At 49.1% G+C, this 17,881-nt stretch overlaps 1 protein-coding gene and 1 long non-coding RNA gene across 3 annotated transcripts in view; one reads left to right on the forward strand and one right to left on the reverse strand.

Annotated features, from left to right (window-relative positions):
- Positions 1-15,651, forward strand: part of Bicd2 (BICD cargo adaptor 2) — a 51,893-nt gene extending 36,242 nt beyond the window's left edge. Inside the window, exons 3-8 of one of the 2 annotated variants that reach the window (XM_029556035.1) lie at positions 4,151-4,303; positions 6,687-7,148; positions 8,012-9,037; positions 9,561-9,712; positions 11,590-11,905; positions 13,575-15,651. In XM_029556035.1, the coding sequence (XP_029411895.1) occupies positions 4,151-4,303; positions 6,687-7,148; positions 8,012-9,037; positions 9,561-9,712; positions 11,590-11,905 (2,109 nt within the window). In that variant the 3' untranslated portion in view covers positions 13,575-15,651. The remainder of the gene's footprint in view (positions 1-4,150; positions 4,304-6,686; positions 7,149-8,011; positions 9,038-9,560; positions 9,713-11,589; positions 11,906-13,574) is intronic. The other variant, XM_008852866.2, reaches the window with a different exon arrangement.
- Positions 15,652-16,967: 1,316 nt separating this feature from the next.
- The window catches only part of LOC108491770, a 23,792-nt gene continuing 22,878 nt past the window's right edge, over positions 16,968-17,881 (reverse strand). Inside the window, exon 3 of the long non-coding RNA XR_001872915.2 lies at positions 16,968-17,024. This is a non-coding gene — a long non-coding RNA (uncharacterized LOC108491770). The remainder of the gene's footprint in view (positions 17,025-17,881) is intronic.

Here is a 17,881-nt window from a genome sequence, read left to right on the forward strand (position 1 = left end):
ATAAAACTCAAGCACTCCAGGCTCCTTTTCTAGCTGTGGAAGCCCCACCGTCTGCAGTAGATGCTCTCACCTGGAGGTCAGCAGAACACAGACCATGAGAGGGTACCGTAATCCAGGACCCTGTGTGTTGGAAACACTGATGCAGGGCCTAGAGTATCAGGGAGCAGTCATTTCCCCTGGTGTGGGGGCAGGCCCTAGAGACCTGTGGAGGAGCTTAGTCTGAGTAAGCAGTGGGGCAGCCTCCACTATTCTGGAACCATAGTACATGATCTCATTTCCTCCCTCTAGGGTGGCTCTGGTGAGGGTGGAGGAGCAGAGGAGTGGCTGTCACTGAGGAGGACAGGGAGCCCTGGCTGCTATCCATCTATCTGGCCCCTCTTTCCTTAAAGGCCATTGTAGGACTCTCCCACATTGAGCACTTTCCTGGGCAACCAAGAGGGCTGGATGACTCCACTGAACCAGAAATGAGCTCAGTGAATTGAATATAGGCAGGTCTGGGGTAGGGGAGAGAGTCCTGTGAGCTTTGTTTATGCTTTAGGAGGAAATCCTGAGTCTCCCTACGTATCCCTCAGTCCTCTTTTCTTCAAAGTGTCCTCTCCTCTGTCCCCCAGGCTTGTGGAGGTTCTCTGCCACAGATATCCATAAGAGCTCCTCAGCCTTCACCTCCTGAGTACCTGGCTGAGGTGGAGGCTCTGTTCTCACGACTGTCTCCAGCTGTGCCTGGCTCCAGTCTCTCACTGCAGTTACCTTCTAGACTTAGCATGGCTGTCCCCCTAACTACCCAGGGCTTGGCTCCCTGGGGTTAGAGCTGGTCTTGCTGGTATTTGATGATATCTATCTTTTCCTACTACCTCTGCCTCTAATAGCACCTTCCATTTTTCCTCCCCTGGCTTAGAGATCTAGCTCCCTCCATACCCCAGTACACCATAAGGACTGTGAAGCTTTATAGTACCAAACATACTTTGCCTGTGTCAGATAGTTCTGATGGCTTAGACCTAGTTGTCCTAGTGATCCTCTTGGTGTTCTGTCACACATGAAGAAACTGAGGCTGGCGGGATGGAGTAGCTCTGGGATCCTGATCTGTGATTTCTGTGGGACCAGTGGTAGACAGTTGAGCCAGCTTTGTCCTGCTGGCATCCGTTCTGGTAGGTGAATGAACTTGAAATGGCTTGGTAGGGACCTGACCACATTTCTCATATGAAAATTTGAGGCCCATTAGGGGAACTCCTTAGGCTATTAAGACCAAGACACAGATCCTGGGTGGTCAGGGTTAGGAGCACAGGGCAATGAAGAGAGCTGCCATTCGCTCAGCACAGTGGCCCTTTTGAGGCAGGCAGTTGTCTGATGAGCAGGTCAAAAGGTTCTGAGGTAAGGTGAGCTGGGATAGGATCCCACATTGTTGGCCCTGAGCTCATATGCCCATCCCTTCTACCTGGACTGCTCATCTGCACAGAGAGCGTGTACCCTATACTCTTGTCAGCTGGCATCATATAGGCTCATCTGGGAGGAGGTGCTTACCTGAGGGAAAACTAACCCCCTGGTGGCCAGTCAGAGCTTGCTGGAGCCCAGGAGCTGGGTGTGCGAGAGTGGAGGTGCCAGGTAGCAAGATAGTTGAACCTCTCTGCTGAGGCCTAGTGGCTAGAGGTGGAAGTGGTTTCCATAGAATGAAAGTGCACATTTTTGGCTCCTGCAGTGTCAGCAGACATAGCACCATTAACCTGTCATGTGGTGTTTCAAGGCCAGCAAGTGACTTACTTGTGTGTGCCTCTCTGTGCTTGTCCTACCACAAGGATACCCATTCACAGGCCCATGCAGGCCCATACACTCTTTACCAAAGGGAAGCTCTTGTGGCTCCCAGGATTCTGGGTCTAGCAGTGGTGTAAGAACAGAACTCCTAGAGTGCCTTGCCAGGGCCAGGCTGATGGAGGGCACTGAGAACTCAACAGACCATGTGGGCACTGCTATGGATACTCTGTACATCATACCTGGTGTGGCTCTACACCTTCAGGCAGCCAGGCTGACCTTCTGCCTCCATCTTCAGTTTTGCAGGTTGCAGTCTTTGTTCCAGCCATGGGGAAGCTGCTATCATGTCTCTTACCACTGCCTTCTAGGTGTCTCATTCCTGCTCTGCAGACCTGGGGGAGCTGTGGGACTTAGACCTTGCCCTCTGCTGCCAGTCTGTCTGAGGAGCATGGAACCACTCTGAACATGTATTTACTACATAGCAGGCACTTTTGAATTAGGGAACATTTCTGGCTGAGAAGTGCCTGAGGGCAGGAATTGGGGAGCATTTCTGGCAGAGAGGTACCTGAACTGCAAATGGAGTGTGGAGAGCCTAGGTGTGCTTCAGAGTGCATAGCACCCTGGGCTTTCAAGTGGAGGCCTGTGGTCCTGCCCCCATGGTGGCTCTGCTGGGGACTCCCTCCATCCCAGTATGTGTCTGCCACCCTCACTTTCCTTGTGAAGCTCTGTCCTCCTTTGGTTTTCTCTTCCTTCCCCTGTGATCTCCAGCCTCCTTCAGTTCTCTCGCCTCTTTCAGTCACTCAGTGAGAAGACTGTTGCCTGTCTGCATAGATTTTGAATGCTGTCTTAGTTTTGAGTGCTAAGCATTTGTCACTTGGGCTTACTTTCGTGTCACTCTTCATTCTGTTACAGTCCCTTCTCCTTTCCTCCATCCCTCCTTCCTTCCCATCCTCCCTCCTTTCTTCCTTTCTTTTTTTATGGTATTATTTCATTTTACTGATCCGTCATTACTGTTTTTTGTATCTTCCTATGTGGCTTCTTGTGAGGCAGATGAACATAAAAATGTGATGAGGAACAGCCTCTATAGATGCTGAGAGAACTAGAGTGTGGGCCTGGGCTTCTTGCTGAGGACTGGGACAGGGGTTTTGTTGGTCTAGTAAGGCCATATAAGCATTTGGAACAGGGGACAAGAGGCAAGCACAGAGCAGGAAAGGGCTGGGAGGACATTGGTGGTGTGTAGAGACATCTTCACTTGTCACAGTGTGGGAGAGAGCTGCATCTGGTGGGCAGAGGTCAGGAAACTGCTGAACAGCCTAAAACATAGGACAACAGCCACCACAAAGAATGATGCTGCCGGACACACTGCAGGCAATCAGCTTTCCCACAGTCTGGATTGTGTTGTGTTCATCTTGGACACCCACTGGCCACTCCCAGTAATAGTCTCCCTAACTCCTCACATGTGACTTGGAGGCAAAAACCAGTTTTCAGCAGCTTTATTGAAGGGACATACTTACCATACAACTCACTTACTTAAAAGTGTGTAATTCAGATATAGGTATGTGTACCATCATACCATTTTTTGTTTTGGTGCTGGGGATCCAACCCAGGCCTTGCATTATGCTAGGCAAGCCCTCTGTCACTGAGACACCTTTCCAGCCCTCACAGTTAATTTTAGAACACTTCACTACTCCAGAAAGAAGCCCTCTTGTAGTTACTCCCATCCTCGTCTCTAACCCCCAAAGACTACTTTCTGTGTCTCTGGATTTGCCTGCTCTTGACATTTCTTATAAATGGAGTCATACAATGCATGGCCTCTGTGACTGGCTTCTTTCACTCAGCAGAATGTCTTCAAACTTCATGTTGTAGCAAGTGTCAAAGACGTCATTCCTTCTTGTGTCTGAATAACACTGTATTGTATAGCTAGATCACACTGTGTTTAGTCATTTGCCTACTGATGGATACTTGGGTTGCCTCTGTCTTAAACATTGTAAACTCTACTATTGGCAACACTTGTGTACAGGACTCTATGTAGATGCATTTGTTTTTTCTGGGGTAGATATTTTGTTTAACTATTTGAGCACCTACAAGCATGCCATGCTGTTGCTCCAGTTAACAGCTCACCAGCTAGATGACCCCATCTTGCAGGTGGAGAAAAAGGGTCAGAGTAGGTTGAATCACTTGCCTAGAGTTCCAAATCTAAGAGATCTAACAGAAAGGGATCTGACTGTGGACTGCCTGCTGCTTCCCACGAACCTCACTGCCCTAGACTTTATCTCATATTTAGGCAGCCACAGTGGTGCCCAAAGGGCTCACAGTGTGCCTGGCTGTGCTGAGCCCCCCACGTGTCCCTTAGAAATAGGACCAACTGTAGAAGGGACCTACACAGCTTTTCTCTTTACCCCCACAGATCAACCAAAATGTGGAGATCCAGCGTGGCCGCCTGCGGGATGACATCAAAGAGTATAAATTCCGGGAGGCTCGCCTGCTACAAGACTACTCAGAGCTGGAGGAGGAGAACATCAGTCTGCAGAAGCAAGTATCTGTGCTTAGACAGAACCAGGCAAGTCTCCAGGGTTAGGGTTGGTACACAGGTCAACTCTGGGCTTCTCAGTCTTCTCCTCTGTCTTCCTGTTCCCTGTCTGTTCTACACAACTGAGGCCAGGACCAGCACCACCACAGTGGAGGTAGGGCTTGTGGCGCAAGGTATCTGTATACTCCATGACCACAAAACAATTTGCCAGGCCAAATGTTGCATGACTCTTCCTGGGGAATCTGTTTAGCACAGATAGGGCACTAATGACAGGACAGGAGAAAAAATTCCATCCAAGTCCACCTTGGTGAGCCAATGAGTATACTGAGCTTACTTATAGGAGCATGGATCAGGGATTACTCATAAGAACATGGGTGAGGGGTTACACACAGGACCACGGGTGAGGTGTTATACACAGGAGCATGGATGAGGGGTTACGCAGAGGACCACAGGACCATGGATGACTCTACAGTAGCTACATCACTGAAAACTCACAACTCAGCACGAGTGGTTATCTTTCAAAAGCTGCATAGATAAGAGCTCCTCCTTCAGTAGATCTTCCCCCTCCTATATACTTGAGTAACTCCTGAGAGAGCTAGGACAGGATTCTGTACAGCTGGTACAGGGCACAGAAGGGAATGAGTGGCTAGAATCTTGGTTGAGGGTCTAATGACACTTTCTACCCTCTCCTGTGAGGGAATGTTTATAAGCCTGATCTTGTGAAGGTCTCCTGAGAATGGGTAATCATAGCTGCTCTGATTTTGAGACAGCAAGAGCCATGTCATGCCCAGAGGGGACAGTGTTCCACGTTACCAAGGCATAGGGGGAGATAATGAAGAGGTTCCAAAGAATGGTCTCTCAGGTGCTCTGACCATGAGGCCTGAAATACTACCATGATCTTGCCTGTTGTAGGGATAAAGAATGCCTGTGACAAGGTTTAGGAGGGTCCTCTGGGATGGGTCAGGGTGATCTTAGGCTCTGGGGACCACTCAGTGCCTGTTACATGCTCCCTCTTATAGTGCTTCAGCCAGCAGCGGGAAGCCTTTTCTCTGGAAATCGCAGGCCTTGCCCCAAATGCCATGGGTGCTTCCCTTGCTGTCTTTGGAACCCTCTAGCACTCAGATAATCTCAGAACTTAGGTTTCACTGTTGGTGACCCAGTATTTATATCCTGCATGAGGAAGGCTCATGTTTATGTAGAAGCTTTGTGTTTGCAAGAACAAGGAGGGAATGGATTCTGCTGCCTAGGAAACTGCAGGAACAGGGTTCATAGCCCCATTCCTATAATTAATAAGCTTGAGCCAGTGGGCATTGGCATTACTGTCCACAGAGCCTGGCCCACAGTGCCCCACAAAGAGTAGCTGAGGCTCAGAGAGACCCTGCTCTCTATGGAGTCACATCCCCTCTGGGATTCCTTACCTCCCAGTTTGGGGCATTGGATATGGGCACACTTAGGATATGATACCAGGTGTCCTTTCCTACCCAGACCCATAGAGATTACTTAATATTACAGAGTAGCATGTTTTTAAATATGCCTACATGCCCTGACCTTTCACATTAACATCAGTTTCCGTGTGCTCTTTCTTTGTCAACCCGAAATAGTGTCACATTGACAAGACCAATTGTGCTTTCCCATCTACCTCCAATTCCTCCAAGCTTACATTCTGAGGGATTAGTGCTGAGGTATTCTGCCTGAGTGGGAGGTCCTGTTCCTTTATTTTGATTCAAAATAATGGGCATAATATAAATCAAAGCATATATTTCATGTGCTTTAAGATACTTGGTTAGAGCTAGCTAGGTGTCTCAACACTCACTGTGTAAGCCTGGTGATCTGAGTTCAATCCCCAAAATCCACATAAAGGTGGAAGGAGAGAATCAACTCTGCACAGAGTTGTTCTTTGACTTCCACATGTGCACAGTTGTATGTGTGCCAACATCGTGCACACATGCACTCACACGTACTCACAATAAAAAGGGGATGTGATTAGCTGTTAATGTTAATTGAGTAATTTTGTAGAATTTTAAATCAGCATACACTTGGTACTAAAGATAATAATAGAACTTTGACAGCCTCAGTGTGTGCCTTCTACCAGGGCATTGCAGGCTCCACATGCTACACACTTGTGTTGCCCCTTCACAGGCACACTGGGCCTCACACACTTGTGTTGCCCCTTCACAGGCACACTGGTCCTGGCAATGGGATGAGCATTTCTGTGCATTGACCTCTCCTACCATCCCCGTTCCTCTATGTAGGAAGTGGCTTTGGTTGCACAGTCACTGCCAGAGTGACACTTCACCTTGTGTGTCTCCTTGTTCTTTGTGGCTGGAGAGGCTGGTGCACTCTCCTAATTTATCAGGCCTAAGTGGTACCTCCATGTTGTCTTGACATGGGAGTATTTGTCTCTGTTCCCCAGGTGGAATTTGAGGGCCTCAAGCATGAAATCAAGCGTCTGGAGGAGGAGACCGAATACCTCAACAGCCAGTTGGAGGATGCTATCCGGCTTAAGGAGATCTCCGAGCGGCAGCTGGAGGAGGCGCTGGAGACGCTGAAGACAGAGCGGGAGCAGAAGAACAACCTGCGTAAGGAACTGTCTCACTACATGAGCATCAATGACTCCTTCTACACCAGCCACCTGCAGGTCTCCTTGGATGGCCTCAAGTTCAGTGATGATGCTGCCACTGCTGAGCCCAACAACGATGCTGAAGCCCTGGTCAATGGCTTTGAGCATAGTGGCCTGGTCAAAACACCACTGGACAATAAGACGTCCACACCCAGGAAGGATGGCCTGGCACCCCCCTCCCCCAGCCTGGTTTCTGATCTGCTCAGTGAGCTCCACATATCCGAGATCCAGAAGCTGAAGCAGCAGCTGGTGCAGGTGAATGGGCTGAGCCTCATGCTCCATTCCTTCCCTCTTCCCCCTCCCACTTGCCCTTTAGAATGCTTGAAGATCTGCATGCACTGTGTAAGCAGTACTTTTGTGATATGGGATTGCTGTTAATTTACCCATACTGATTTTAAATTCTGTCATTACCGTAAATGGAACTCTAGTAGCACAAAGAGTGGAGCCCCAGAGCAGTAGGTTCCTGATTATCTGTATATGGTTTATCACGGTGGTGCCCATGTTGCTCCCTCCACTACCCACATAGTGTTGGGATGAGGTGATGCAATTCTGACCCCTCATGTGACCCCCACCTCCAAACCACAAGTTAGAGTGTTGGCAGAGCCATGCATTGACACAGCTTTTGGGAGATCACTGTTGATTTGGCAAATGAGTGTACTCCACAACTTGGGAAAGGAAGATGGCAGAGAGCTAGGACCCTGAGGGATCCTGCTAGTTTGCCCTGTTGACCCAGAGTTCCGCATTTGGATCTGGGCTCCTCTTTAGCAAAAGAAAAGAGCCCTTGTGGGTGACTACTTTTACTGGTGATGCACATGTTCTTTGTGAAGTCTTGGTGTTTTGTTTGGAGACAGACTCTCACTGTGTGTACCAGGCTGGCCTCAAACTCACGGAGATCTTCCCACCTCTGCCTCCCAAGTGCCAGGATTAAAGGCATGCACACCATGCCTAGCTTGGTATGGGGTCTTTGTGGTAGATTCTGTCCAGTCTGCTGTCACTAGTGGTATAGTCAGGAAATCTGCATAGGCCATGTCCCACCCTGGTTCAGACGGGGGTATTGCTGGAGTATCCTGGGGTCCCCTAAACCTCCTGACTTGCTTTCCTCCTGTGTGCCTTTGCAGATGGAACGGGAGAAGGTAAACCTGTTGGCAACACTGCAGGATACCCAGAAGCAACTGGAGCAGGCGCGGGGGGCTCTCTCTGAGCAGCATGAGAAGGTGAACCGCCTCACAGAGAACCTTGGTGCCCTGCGGCGCCTGCAGGCTGGCAAGGAGCGGCAGACAGCCCTAGACAATGAGAAGGACCGTGATAGCCATGAGGACGGCGACTACTACGAGGTCGATATCAACGGGCCTGAGATCCTGGCCTGCAAGTACCACGTGGCTGTGACTGAGGCTGGCGAACTCCGAGAACAGCTCAAAGCACTGCGTAGCACACATGAAGCTTGTGAGGCCCAGCATGCTGAAGAGAAGGGCCGCTATGAGGCCGAGGGCCAGGCACTCAGTGAGAAAGTCTCCCTACTGGAGAAGGCCAGCTACCAGGACCGGGAGCTGCTAGCCCAGCTGGAGAAGGAGCTGAAGAAAATGAGCGATGTGGCTGGTGAGACTCAGGGCAGCCTGAGTGTGGCTCAGGATGAACTTGTGACCTTCAGTGAGGAGCTAGCCAACCTCTACCACCATGTGTGCATGTGCAACAATGAGACGCCCAATCGTGTCATGCTGGACTACTACCGAGAGGGCCAGGGCAAGGCTGGCCGCACCAGCCCTGAGAGCCGTGGGCGCCGTTCACCTGTCCTCCTGCCCAAGGGGCTGCTGGCCACAGAGATGGGCCGAGCAGATGGTGGGACTGGGGACAGCAGCCTCTCACCCAGCTCCTCACTGCCATCACCTTTGAGTGACCCCCGCCGGGAGCCTATGAACATCTACAACCTTATTGCCATCATCCGTGACCAGATCAAGCATCTGCAGGCAGCCGTGGACCGCACAACTGAGCTGTCTCGTCAGCGTATTGCCTCCCAGGAGCTGGGCCCTGCTGTGGACAAGGACAAGGAGGCTCTCATGGAGGAGATCCTCAAACTGAAGTCGCTGCTGAGTACCAAGAGAGAGCAGATCACCACGCTACGCACGGTGCTCAAGGCCAACAAGCAGGTGAGCCGGCCGAGCCCACTGGGAAGATATTTCTCTGTCTCCTCGTGTTCTCTGTCCTCCACTTGTTGCAGAGCCCCTAGGCCTGTGTCATCCTCTTGTTATTGCCTCTTCCTCAGGGCTCCCAGCCAAATGGGTAGAGTGCGTTTGTAGGCTCAAGAGCTTTCTAACAAGAGTAGCTCAGCCAATAAGAACCCGCTGCTGACCACTCACACAGTCTCTGGTGCTGAAGTGACACAGAGCTTTGACCTGAGCACGCAGGAGGTGATGTAGGACTTGTGGGCTCTCCAAAGCAGGTTCTCTGCTACATCATTTTCTGCTGGTCAGGCTCAGAGGGTGGGACTCACTGAGGCAAGGTGACCTCCAAAGCATGGCTGTCACTTTGTCCCCAGAGCTGATTCAGAGGGACAGTAGAGTTCTTCGTGGGTACCTTCACCACCTTAGACCCATGGTCCCCACTGTATACCCAGAGCTTCCCTAGAACTGCTTCTCTTTTACCCACCTGCTCTGCCCTTCTGTCCCTCAGACAGCTGAAGTGGCCCTTGCCAACCTGAAAAGCAAGTACGAAAATGAGAAAGCTATGGTGACAGAGACCATGATGAAGCTCCGCAATGAGCTCAAGGCCCTCAAGGAAGACGCGGCCACCTTCTCTTCACTACGTGCTATGTTTGCCACCAGGTAACTGCACCACTAGTGGCCCTTCCCTTTCTGAAGCCACTCCCCTCGCCCTCAATCCTCAGTATCTTGACTGAGGCCTATAGAACCTGGTTCAGTACCTGTGTATAGCATCCTCCGACCCCAACACAGCTCAAGGTTTGGAAATCACAGTCCCTGGCCCAGCCGCAGCCCAATTTGGTAATGAGAGAACGCAAGGAGATAACAAAGGCAGTGTAGCACCAGGGTCCCAGCTGACTGTACCTTTGCCTCCTGTGCATCGTGTAGGCAGGTACCAAGTACAGAACGTGCCTGGTGAGTGCCACATAGGCTGACATTCGACAGAGGTATCTAGTCATTTCCCTGTTCTTATCACTGCTTGGTATAGCCCCCAGAGGCCTGACTCTAATTTTGCTTCTACTGAAAACCCAGGGACCCAGTTTGTCCTGCTTTGCCCATAAACAGGCTTATAAGCAAAGGAGCTAAGAGGAGTGACCTTTGGGGATGGGATAGATGAAACAGTGGTGAGGTTTAAGTTTGGTGCAGTAAAGTGACAGAAAAGGTCCAAACTTGGCTGGCTGTGAGGCACCTGTGTGAGTTTAATTTATAGATTGAGAAGCAAGATCCCCTCCCTGCTTGTGGGTTCCTGTAGGGGTCCCACCTTGCCACCCATCCTCAGCCTGTCTACAGGGAAAGGGGAAGGGGAACTTTCTTCCCTCTCCCACAGGGGCTCTTAGTCCTTGAGTAGCCTGGGGGGCCTCCTTTCTTCTCACCCTTTATAGGGTGGGGAAGAAGAACAGCCTTGAGGTTTGAAAACAAAGGCCTCTTCCTATCACCCTCCAAAGACAGGTTGCTCCACCTGCTGGTGCAAGTTGGAATGACACTGGGGATGGCCAGGCCCAGCATAAGACTTGGTAGACCCAGACATTTTCTGTGGCGGGTGACGAAGCTGAGGTTCAGAGGGGCCAAGGCAGGCAGAGACAGGGAGAGTTCCAGGATTTCTTTAGGAATTTCCATCTTGGGGCTTAGGAAGATTCTTGCAGTTCCTCAGCAACTGGTATATGAACCATAGCTTTTCTAAATTTGTTCTGTTTAACAACCTGACTGTTCTTCTGGAGCCAGGATCTCAAACCTTTGAGAAAGAGAGTACATATTCCATGAGAAGTGCTGTCAGTGGCTTGCTTGGTCTGGGCAAGTCAGAGTCATCAATAGCATGGGCAGTACTCAGAGCCCATGTGCCCTCTACCACCCCTAGAGCCCTGAAGTTTGACCTGTCAGGTGTTTTCATTTTCCACCAGGCTCCAACTAGACAGATGAGACAGGGGTACCCCGGAACAGAATAGTGCCAGCCTTTCTCCTCTTCCCAGCTCTGCACTGGGCAAGGCTGGTATGTCACAGTATGGAGGCTCAGATGCCACTCCTTTCCCAATATTGATTGTCACTCAGTATAGGCTTATTCATAGCCAATCATGGCTTTCAGTGGGAGCAAGCTCAGTCCTGTCTCAATTCATACCCAAATCCTGGAAGCCAGTGGTAATCTAAGTGTCTGGGCCACCTCTTGGTGTTAAAAGAGACCTTACTCTAAGAAAGCCAAGTGGGTGAGGATCATGGCTTTGTTATAGAAACCACTTCTAGCTCACAAACAGAAGTCCCTCACTACCCACATCTCACCCACCTTCAAAACAAGCAAACCCCAACAACACAGAATTGAAGACAGCCTTATAGAGTGATGCTGCCTGGGCACTAAGTGCCCTCTGGCCCTTGTCATTGCCTTTTTCTGAAGAAGCCTTTGCTAAAACAAACCAGGACAAACTTGCCCCAGCCCCAACTCAGGCCCCACATGAGGGAGAGCCTGGAGTGAAGCTGTTTTCCTTGCCTTTAACTGTGCTTTGTCCCCATAGGTGTGACGAGTACATCACACAACTGGATGAGATGCAGCGGCAGCTGGCAGCTGCTGAGGATGAAAAGAAAACACTTAACTCCCTGCTGCGCATGGCCATCCAACAGAAGCTGGCGCTGACCCAGCGGTTGGAACTGCTCGAGCTGGACCACGAGCAGACCCGCCGGGGCCGCAGCAAGGCTGCTCCCAAGGCCAAACCGGCCACTCCGAGCGTAAGTCACACCTGTGCCTGTGCCTGTGCCAGCGAGAGGGCCGAGGGCACTGGGCTGGCCAACCAGGTGTTCTGCAGCGAGAAGCACAGCATTTACTGTGATTAGGTCTGTGGGGTGCCACATGCTGCGCTAACGTCTGCTTCACCTCAACTAACCCAGCCGCAGTGGGCCAGCTGTGCTAGGCCGGTCTTAACGGAACTAACTCATAAAGGGCAGCATTCTAGGTGAGCGGCAGCGTGGGGCACATCTGTCACCAGGACACTGAGCTTTGTGTCGCTTCTCACTCCACAGCCTCCTCAAGAGCATCCTGTGTTAGCTGCTGTCTGTGGGTGGTAGTGTCAGAGGTGGGGATGGAGCTGCATACCTTTGTGGAAGACAGAGGAGTGAAAGTGTCTTCCAGGGGCCCCAGGCATTGTCAGGAGAACCCAAAAGAGAATCTTGGTCCTGCTCCCTGGGCACCTGCACAGGGGCAGACCCAGAGTTGAAACCTGCATGTTCCTCGCATGTATCTAATATCAGCACTTGAAAGCAGTTTAATGAGGCTTTGGCCTGTGTTATAGGTCCAGCCTAGGTTAGCTCTGTGGTTGGCATAGTTTCATGGAAAGAGTTTCATTGTAGCTTGTGCAGCATCTCACTACAAATCTCATTCAGGACAAAAATGCAGAACTCCTTCAACCCAACCCCACAGAAGATTGGTTCTGAGTTCCTGTGTTCTGCAGATGAGACTCCCCTTCCTCAGATACAGTTGACTATAGCCCAGGAGGGCAGAGCTTGGCGGCTGTAGGGTCTCATTTCTGAGATCTACATGCTGCTCTGCTATCCTGTGAGGTGACAAGTTGGCAGGTTAGAGGCCTGGGGTTTCCTTTTTTAAGGAGAAAAGTGTTCCAAGTGCCTGGGCAGACCTTGGTCCTTGGTGCGGAGACTGTTCTTTTGTACTTGGGTAACCCCCACTGTCCATGCTCAGGCCTTCCCCCTAGAAGTTCCAGACCTGAAGAAGCAGTGTTTTTGAGAACTGCCAGCAGGCTCAGCTGAACTGCACAGATATGGTAGAGCCCAGCTCTGTGCTAGGAGAACTTTGTGTGGGCCTGACCCTGGGCTCAGGACCAACAGGTAAGAGATATATGGTTCCCAGCACTACTTGGGGGTGTGACAAGGAAGACAGACCACTGAGGACTCTCCTTTTCCAGAGGCTCTGTCAGTGCAGAGCTGTAGTATCAGGTATCTGTGCTAGTGTGTTGTCAAGCAGAATTCTTCTCAGTATTTCCTCTCCCAATCCCCGTGGGACATCCAGACCTGAGGTCCTGTCTCCCCCGACAGCCACTTGCCTGTCTCTCCCTGTGGAAAGGCATGTTCTGCAATGTTGAACCCAGCATTGGTACCCGGTGTGAGGCCCTGAGGTCTCTCACAGCTGTCTGCTCTTTCCTTCTGCTTGGTGCTGAGGGTATCCCAGTCTCCTCCAGATTCTAGGCACCACACAGTCATATACTGGGGTCAGAACAGGTCTCATGTGACCCTTGCATGCCTGTTTCTGGGGATGACTGCCCGCATGCTCACCCACCTCCTGCTTTTCCTCTGCATTGGGCAAACCACAGCTTCTCTTCTATTTGTATGGGGCTTTGTGGGCACTTGGAGCCCTGGCCTCTAACCCCACATGTAAGTCTCTTCTGCCAACTAACATGCTCGCTCACTCCAGCATGACAAGAGCTTTAGTTGTCAAGTGAACAGGAAGTGACAGGCAATTGATTTCTAATGCTGTCTTTTCTCCTGTTTTCAGCTGTAGAGTAGCTGCCGGGAGGACGTGGCCACGTGGCCCTGTCACACTGCAGCCCCTTCCCCCTTCCCCTCCTGTGGCCCATGCAGAGGAAGGAAGGGCAACCTAAAGTCCACTTAGAAACATTTGGATATGCCACTGCAATTCTTTTCATTATAGCATTCCCCAAGTTTTTAATGGGAGGAAAAAAAGCTTTAATATTGAGAATGCTGCAAGCTGCTGCTTGGAAAGGCCTCTGTGTGGCCGAAGAACCTGCTTCCACTCACTGCCAGGCTCTCTAAGGGCCTGCTGGAACGCCCACCACAGGGTCTCCTTATTACACATGTTCCTTTTTTATCCGATCAACCTGTGCACTTTTGATATTTTGATAGTATGTTTGCTTCCTAAACTCCTCGTTTAGAGACGGTCTCCGATGCCGTGGTCTGTGCTCATGGTCCTGTAGCTATCCGTCCTAGCTCGGGCGTGTTGATATGGCATCGGCACAAGACAGAGCTGTGCTCCGTAGTGTGTAGCTAGACTGGAGGTGAGGCTTCGACCCTGCGAGGAGCTCGGCCGGCTAGTGTACCCATGCTGTGGTTCAGCAGCCTTTTGAGGACACGGCATTGTGCTTCATGTTTGAAATTACAGATTTTAAATGCCATGTTCATTAAGAAATCCAGGGTATTCCAATTCTGGGGTTTTTCATATTGTATTATTATTATTCTTAGGAATAGTTCAATGTAACAAGAAGAAAACTTGACCTTTGCTCTGGTTGAAACAGTAATAGGCACTTGAAAGCATAAATTATTGAATGAGTAGTATTACCTACAAATTCCAGAGTTTTCTGGGTTTTAGGACATTGTGAAGCATGACTGATTAACAGAATTTTATACAACTGTACCAGTGAAATTCCAAATTGGAATTGTTTTGTTATTCTGGTTGTTGTGCCAAATTGTGGTACACTTAGAAAATTCTACAGTCGATTTTTAGGGTGTTCTATTTCAACACCTTTTTGTTAGTAACCATTGCCGGTAGTGCCTTCATCAATTAAGGGAGGTGTCCCAGCCAAGTTAATTGTCTAAAGTGGACGGCAGAGGACTAGTTGGGAATGCTGAAGGCCAGTGTGGACCAATAGGTGGGAGCAACAGGTGGGAGCAGGCGCCTGCCTCTCACATTGCACCTGGGCGTCTTCATCGAGGGGGAGAGAACTGATTGTGCAAAATTCTGTTAGTCAGTGATTCTTTACATGCAAATTCAGGGGCTTAGAAAACAAAAACAAACACAAAACCTTGAGTGTGCTTTGGGAACCAAATAGACTTTATGGGACAAGCTAAGCAAGCTGTAGGAACACCACGTTTGTGAAGAGCTGAGGACATCAGGAGAGCCGGCGCAGTTGCCCTGAGTTTGGGAAGAGGGTTAGCCATAGTGTTCTTTGCAAATGTGAAACCAGACATTATATCTTCTCTTGCTTGGTGTAACTAATCACTGTTAATTTCAGGAAACAGAACTCACTAAAACTCCTTAGCAAACTATTTGCTAAGTGAGGTTTGCGGGTGTGGTCAAATTGGTACTAGAGGAGGAAGAAAAATTGTCCTCTGTCCTCCAAAAAAAAGGGACAAATTATAATAATATAAATTGCAAGAATTGAAGAGTTCTGTTTCCTGGAAGGAGCATTTATTCCTAGTTGTTGGGATTCCTCTATTTTACCTTCTGTTACAGTGTTGATTCATAAGAAATATTGTCACATTTGAGATAACATCATCTGTATGGGGTATTTATTTGCAATGATGTCTAAGTACTGTATTTTTTCTGTGCATTACCTTAGTGTCAGAATGTTGGTCTTTATTTTAAAGTCATATGCATGTTCTCCTGCCAAGGAATCTTTACACAGACCCAAACAAATAATATTAAGCAAATGCCTTCAGTTTCTGAAAAAATGAGGCAGAATGCGGAAAGGGCAAAAGAGGGAGAAATTAACAAAGACTTGGGACAGTTGTTGTGTGGCACAAATGTCACCAAAGCCAGTGCGCACAGGAACAGTGGGCCTGGGTAAAGAGTCATAGTGGTAGGACAATAAAGAATAATAAAAAGATGAAGCACATGCCTGCCCTCTGTGATTGCTTTTCTCTGCCCCACATGACAGGTTCCAACAGTGTACAGTAAGTCTAGGACCTCAACCAGCCGTCTTATTGGGGGACCCTAAGGGTGGGGGCTGGAAACAACCTAGGGTCCATCCTTGGGGTGCAAGTGCACCCTCGGGTTTACCTACATTATCAGGTATGAAGACCAATGGGAAGGTGGTCAGAACATATTGCAGTGTTCATACAGACTCATACTATAAGTAGCTCTACTTTCTGACTAGAAAGCAGCAATTTAGAGGGTATTGAAGCCTGTAGTGACCAATCTTCCTTCAAACCTGGGAATGCAGAGATCTGGGTGTTGGGGTGATTCACTTGTCAATATGAAGCTGTGTTTTTTTGTTTTTTGTTTTTTTTGGTCTTTTTTGAGACAAGGTCTCCCTGTAGCCCCAGCTGTTCTGGAACTCACTATGTAGACCAGGCTGGTCTTGAACTCACAGAGATCCGCCTGCCTCTGCCTCCCAAGTGCTGGGATTAAAGGTGTGCGCCACCACGCCCGGCTTGAAGCTGTGTTTAACTATAGGAATATGTACAAAGTTACACTGGGCACATTAGAGTAACTACTTAAGGGTGTGTGAAAGTGGAAATGTCCTAACCACACAAACAGTAGGTGCCAGGGTACTCTCTGGTCACTTCCTCTTCTGGCAGCCTTACCCATCCATTGTTTTCCCTAGAGAGCCACCTTGAGCCAGGATGTCCCTCCAGAGGCCTTCCCTCTGCTGAGGGTCTCTCTACCCCTCTGGAACCTCCCTCCTTCCTGACAATCGTTTAGGTAATCAAGTCAGAGGTAGAACTCAAATTGCTAAAATGAAAAATGAAAAGTGGTATATACTACTCATTTTACAGGAATAAAATGAGTAGTATAGTGCATCATAGGCTACAAATATTGCATATCTACACCCCAAACAAGCAGAGGGAAAAAACTGGTAAAGATTAGAATGAGACGGGGCTAGAGAGATGGCTCAGCAGTGAAGAGCACATACTGTGTTTGCAGAAGACCTGCATTTACAACCTCCTGTGACTCCAGAGGATCTGACACCCTCCTGCTTCCACTGGTAGATGCACTCATGTACATATGCACAGCCAGACACATACACATGATTTAAAAAAATTTTTTTTTATTATTTTTATTTTATGTGTGTAATTGCTTGGATGTAGGTAAGTGTACCCGTGTTGTGCAATGTCCGTGGAGGTCAGAAGAGGCTGTCGAATCCCCTGGGACTGGAGTTAGGGACAGTTGTTAGCTGCCATGTCGGTGCTGGGATTCGAACCTGGGTCTTCTGCAAGAACAGTTGGTGTTCTTATCCGCTGAGCCATCTCTCCAGCCCTTAAAAATCTTTTAAAGAAAGATTAGAATGAGGGTGCTGGAGAGAGGACCAGTGGTTAAAAGCACTGACTGCTCTTGGAGAGTACCCAGGTTCAGTTCCCAGCACCCACATGGTGACTAACAACTATCCATAACTCTAGTTCCAAGTGATCTGATGCCCTCTTTTGGCCTCCAGGGGCACTGCATGTCACAGGTACACTTAAACACATGCAGGCAGTACAATCATACACATAAAATAAAAATAATAAAATATATTTTAAAAAGAAAGATTAAAGCCCAGCATGATGGCGCATGCCTTTAATCCCAGCACTTGGGAGGCAGAGGCAGGCTGATCTCTGTGAGTTCAAGGCCAGTGTGGTCTACATAGTTCCAGGCCAGCTGGAGCTACAGGGAAACCCTGTTTCAAAACAACCAAAGGAAAAAAAATATTAAAAAAAAAAATCAACTAGAGGAAGGGCTATCTTGTTAGGAATTGGCAAAGGACTTGGCCAAGTTGTGCTCTTGTGGTGTTTCAGGGAAGATAGGACCCCTGAGCAATTAAGTTGGGTATTTGACTGATGCTGTTTCTAAGCAATATTGGTAGGGCAAGTTCCTTGGGACTGCTTATAGTAAAATGCACACTACAGAAGAGAGATTATTTAGGCAGAATTGATTAGAAGAAAAGTAAAGCTTTAAAATCTGGGAAACTCTCCATATTAGAACAAATGAGAAAGCCTGTTTGGGAAAGAACACAGGTATGGCCATCACCCTTTGATGAGGTGATCAGTGAGGATCAGCCAATTCAGTGGAAGCCGGTGCCATCCACCAAGAGAAAGTGATTAGCTAGCTACTTGTAAATAGAAGCCAAATCTTTTATACATACATAT

This window comes from Nannospalax galili, unplaced genomic scaffold (assembly GCF_000622305.1).
Source record: "Nannospalax galili isolate Female #2095 unplaced genomic scaffold, S.galili_v1.0 scaffold1532, whole genome shotgun sequence".
Taxonomy (NCBI): Eukaryota; Metazoa; Chordata; class Mammalia; order Rodentia; family Spalacidae; genus Nannospalax; species Nannospalax galili.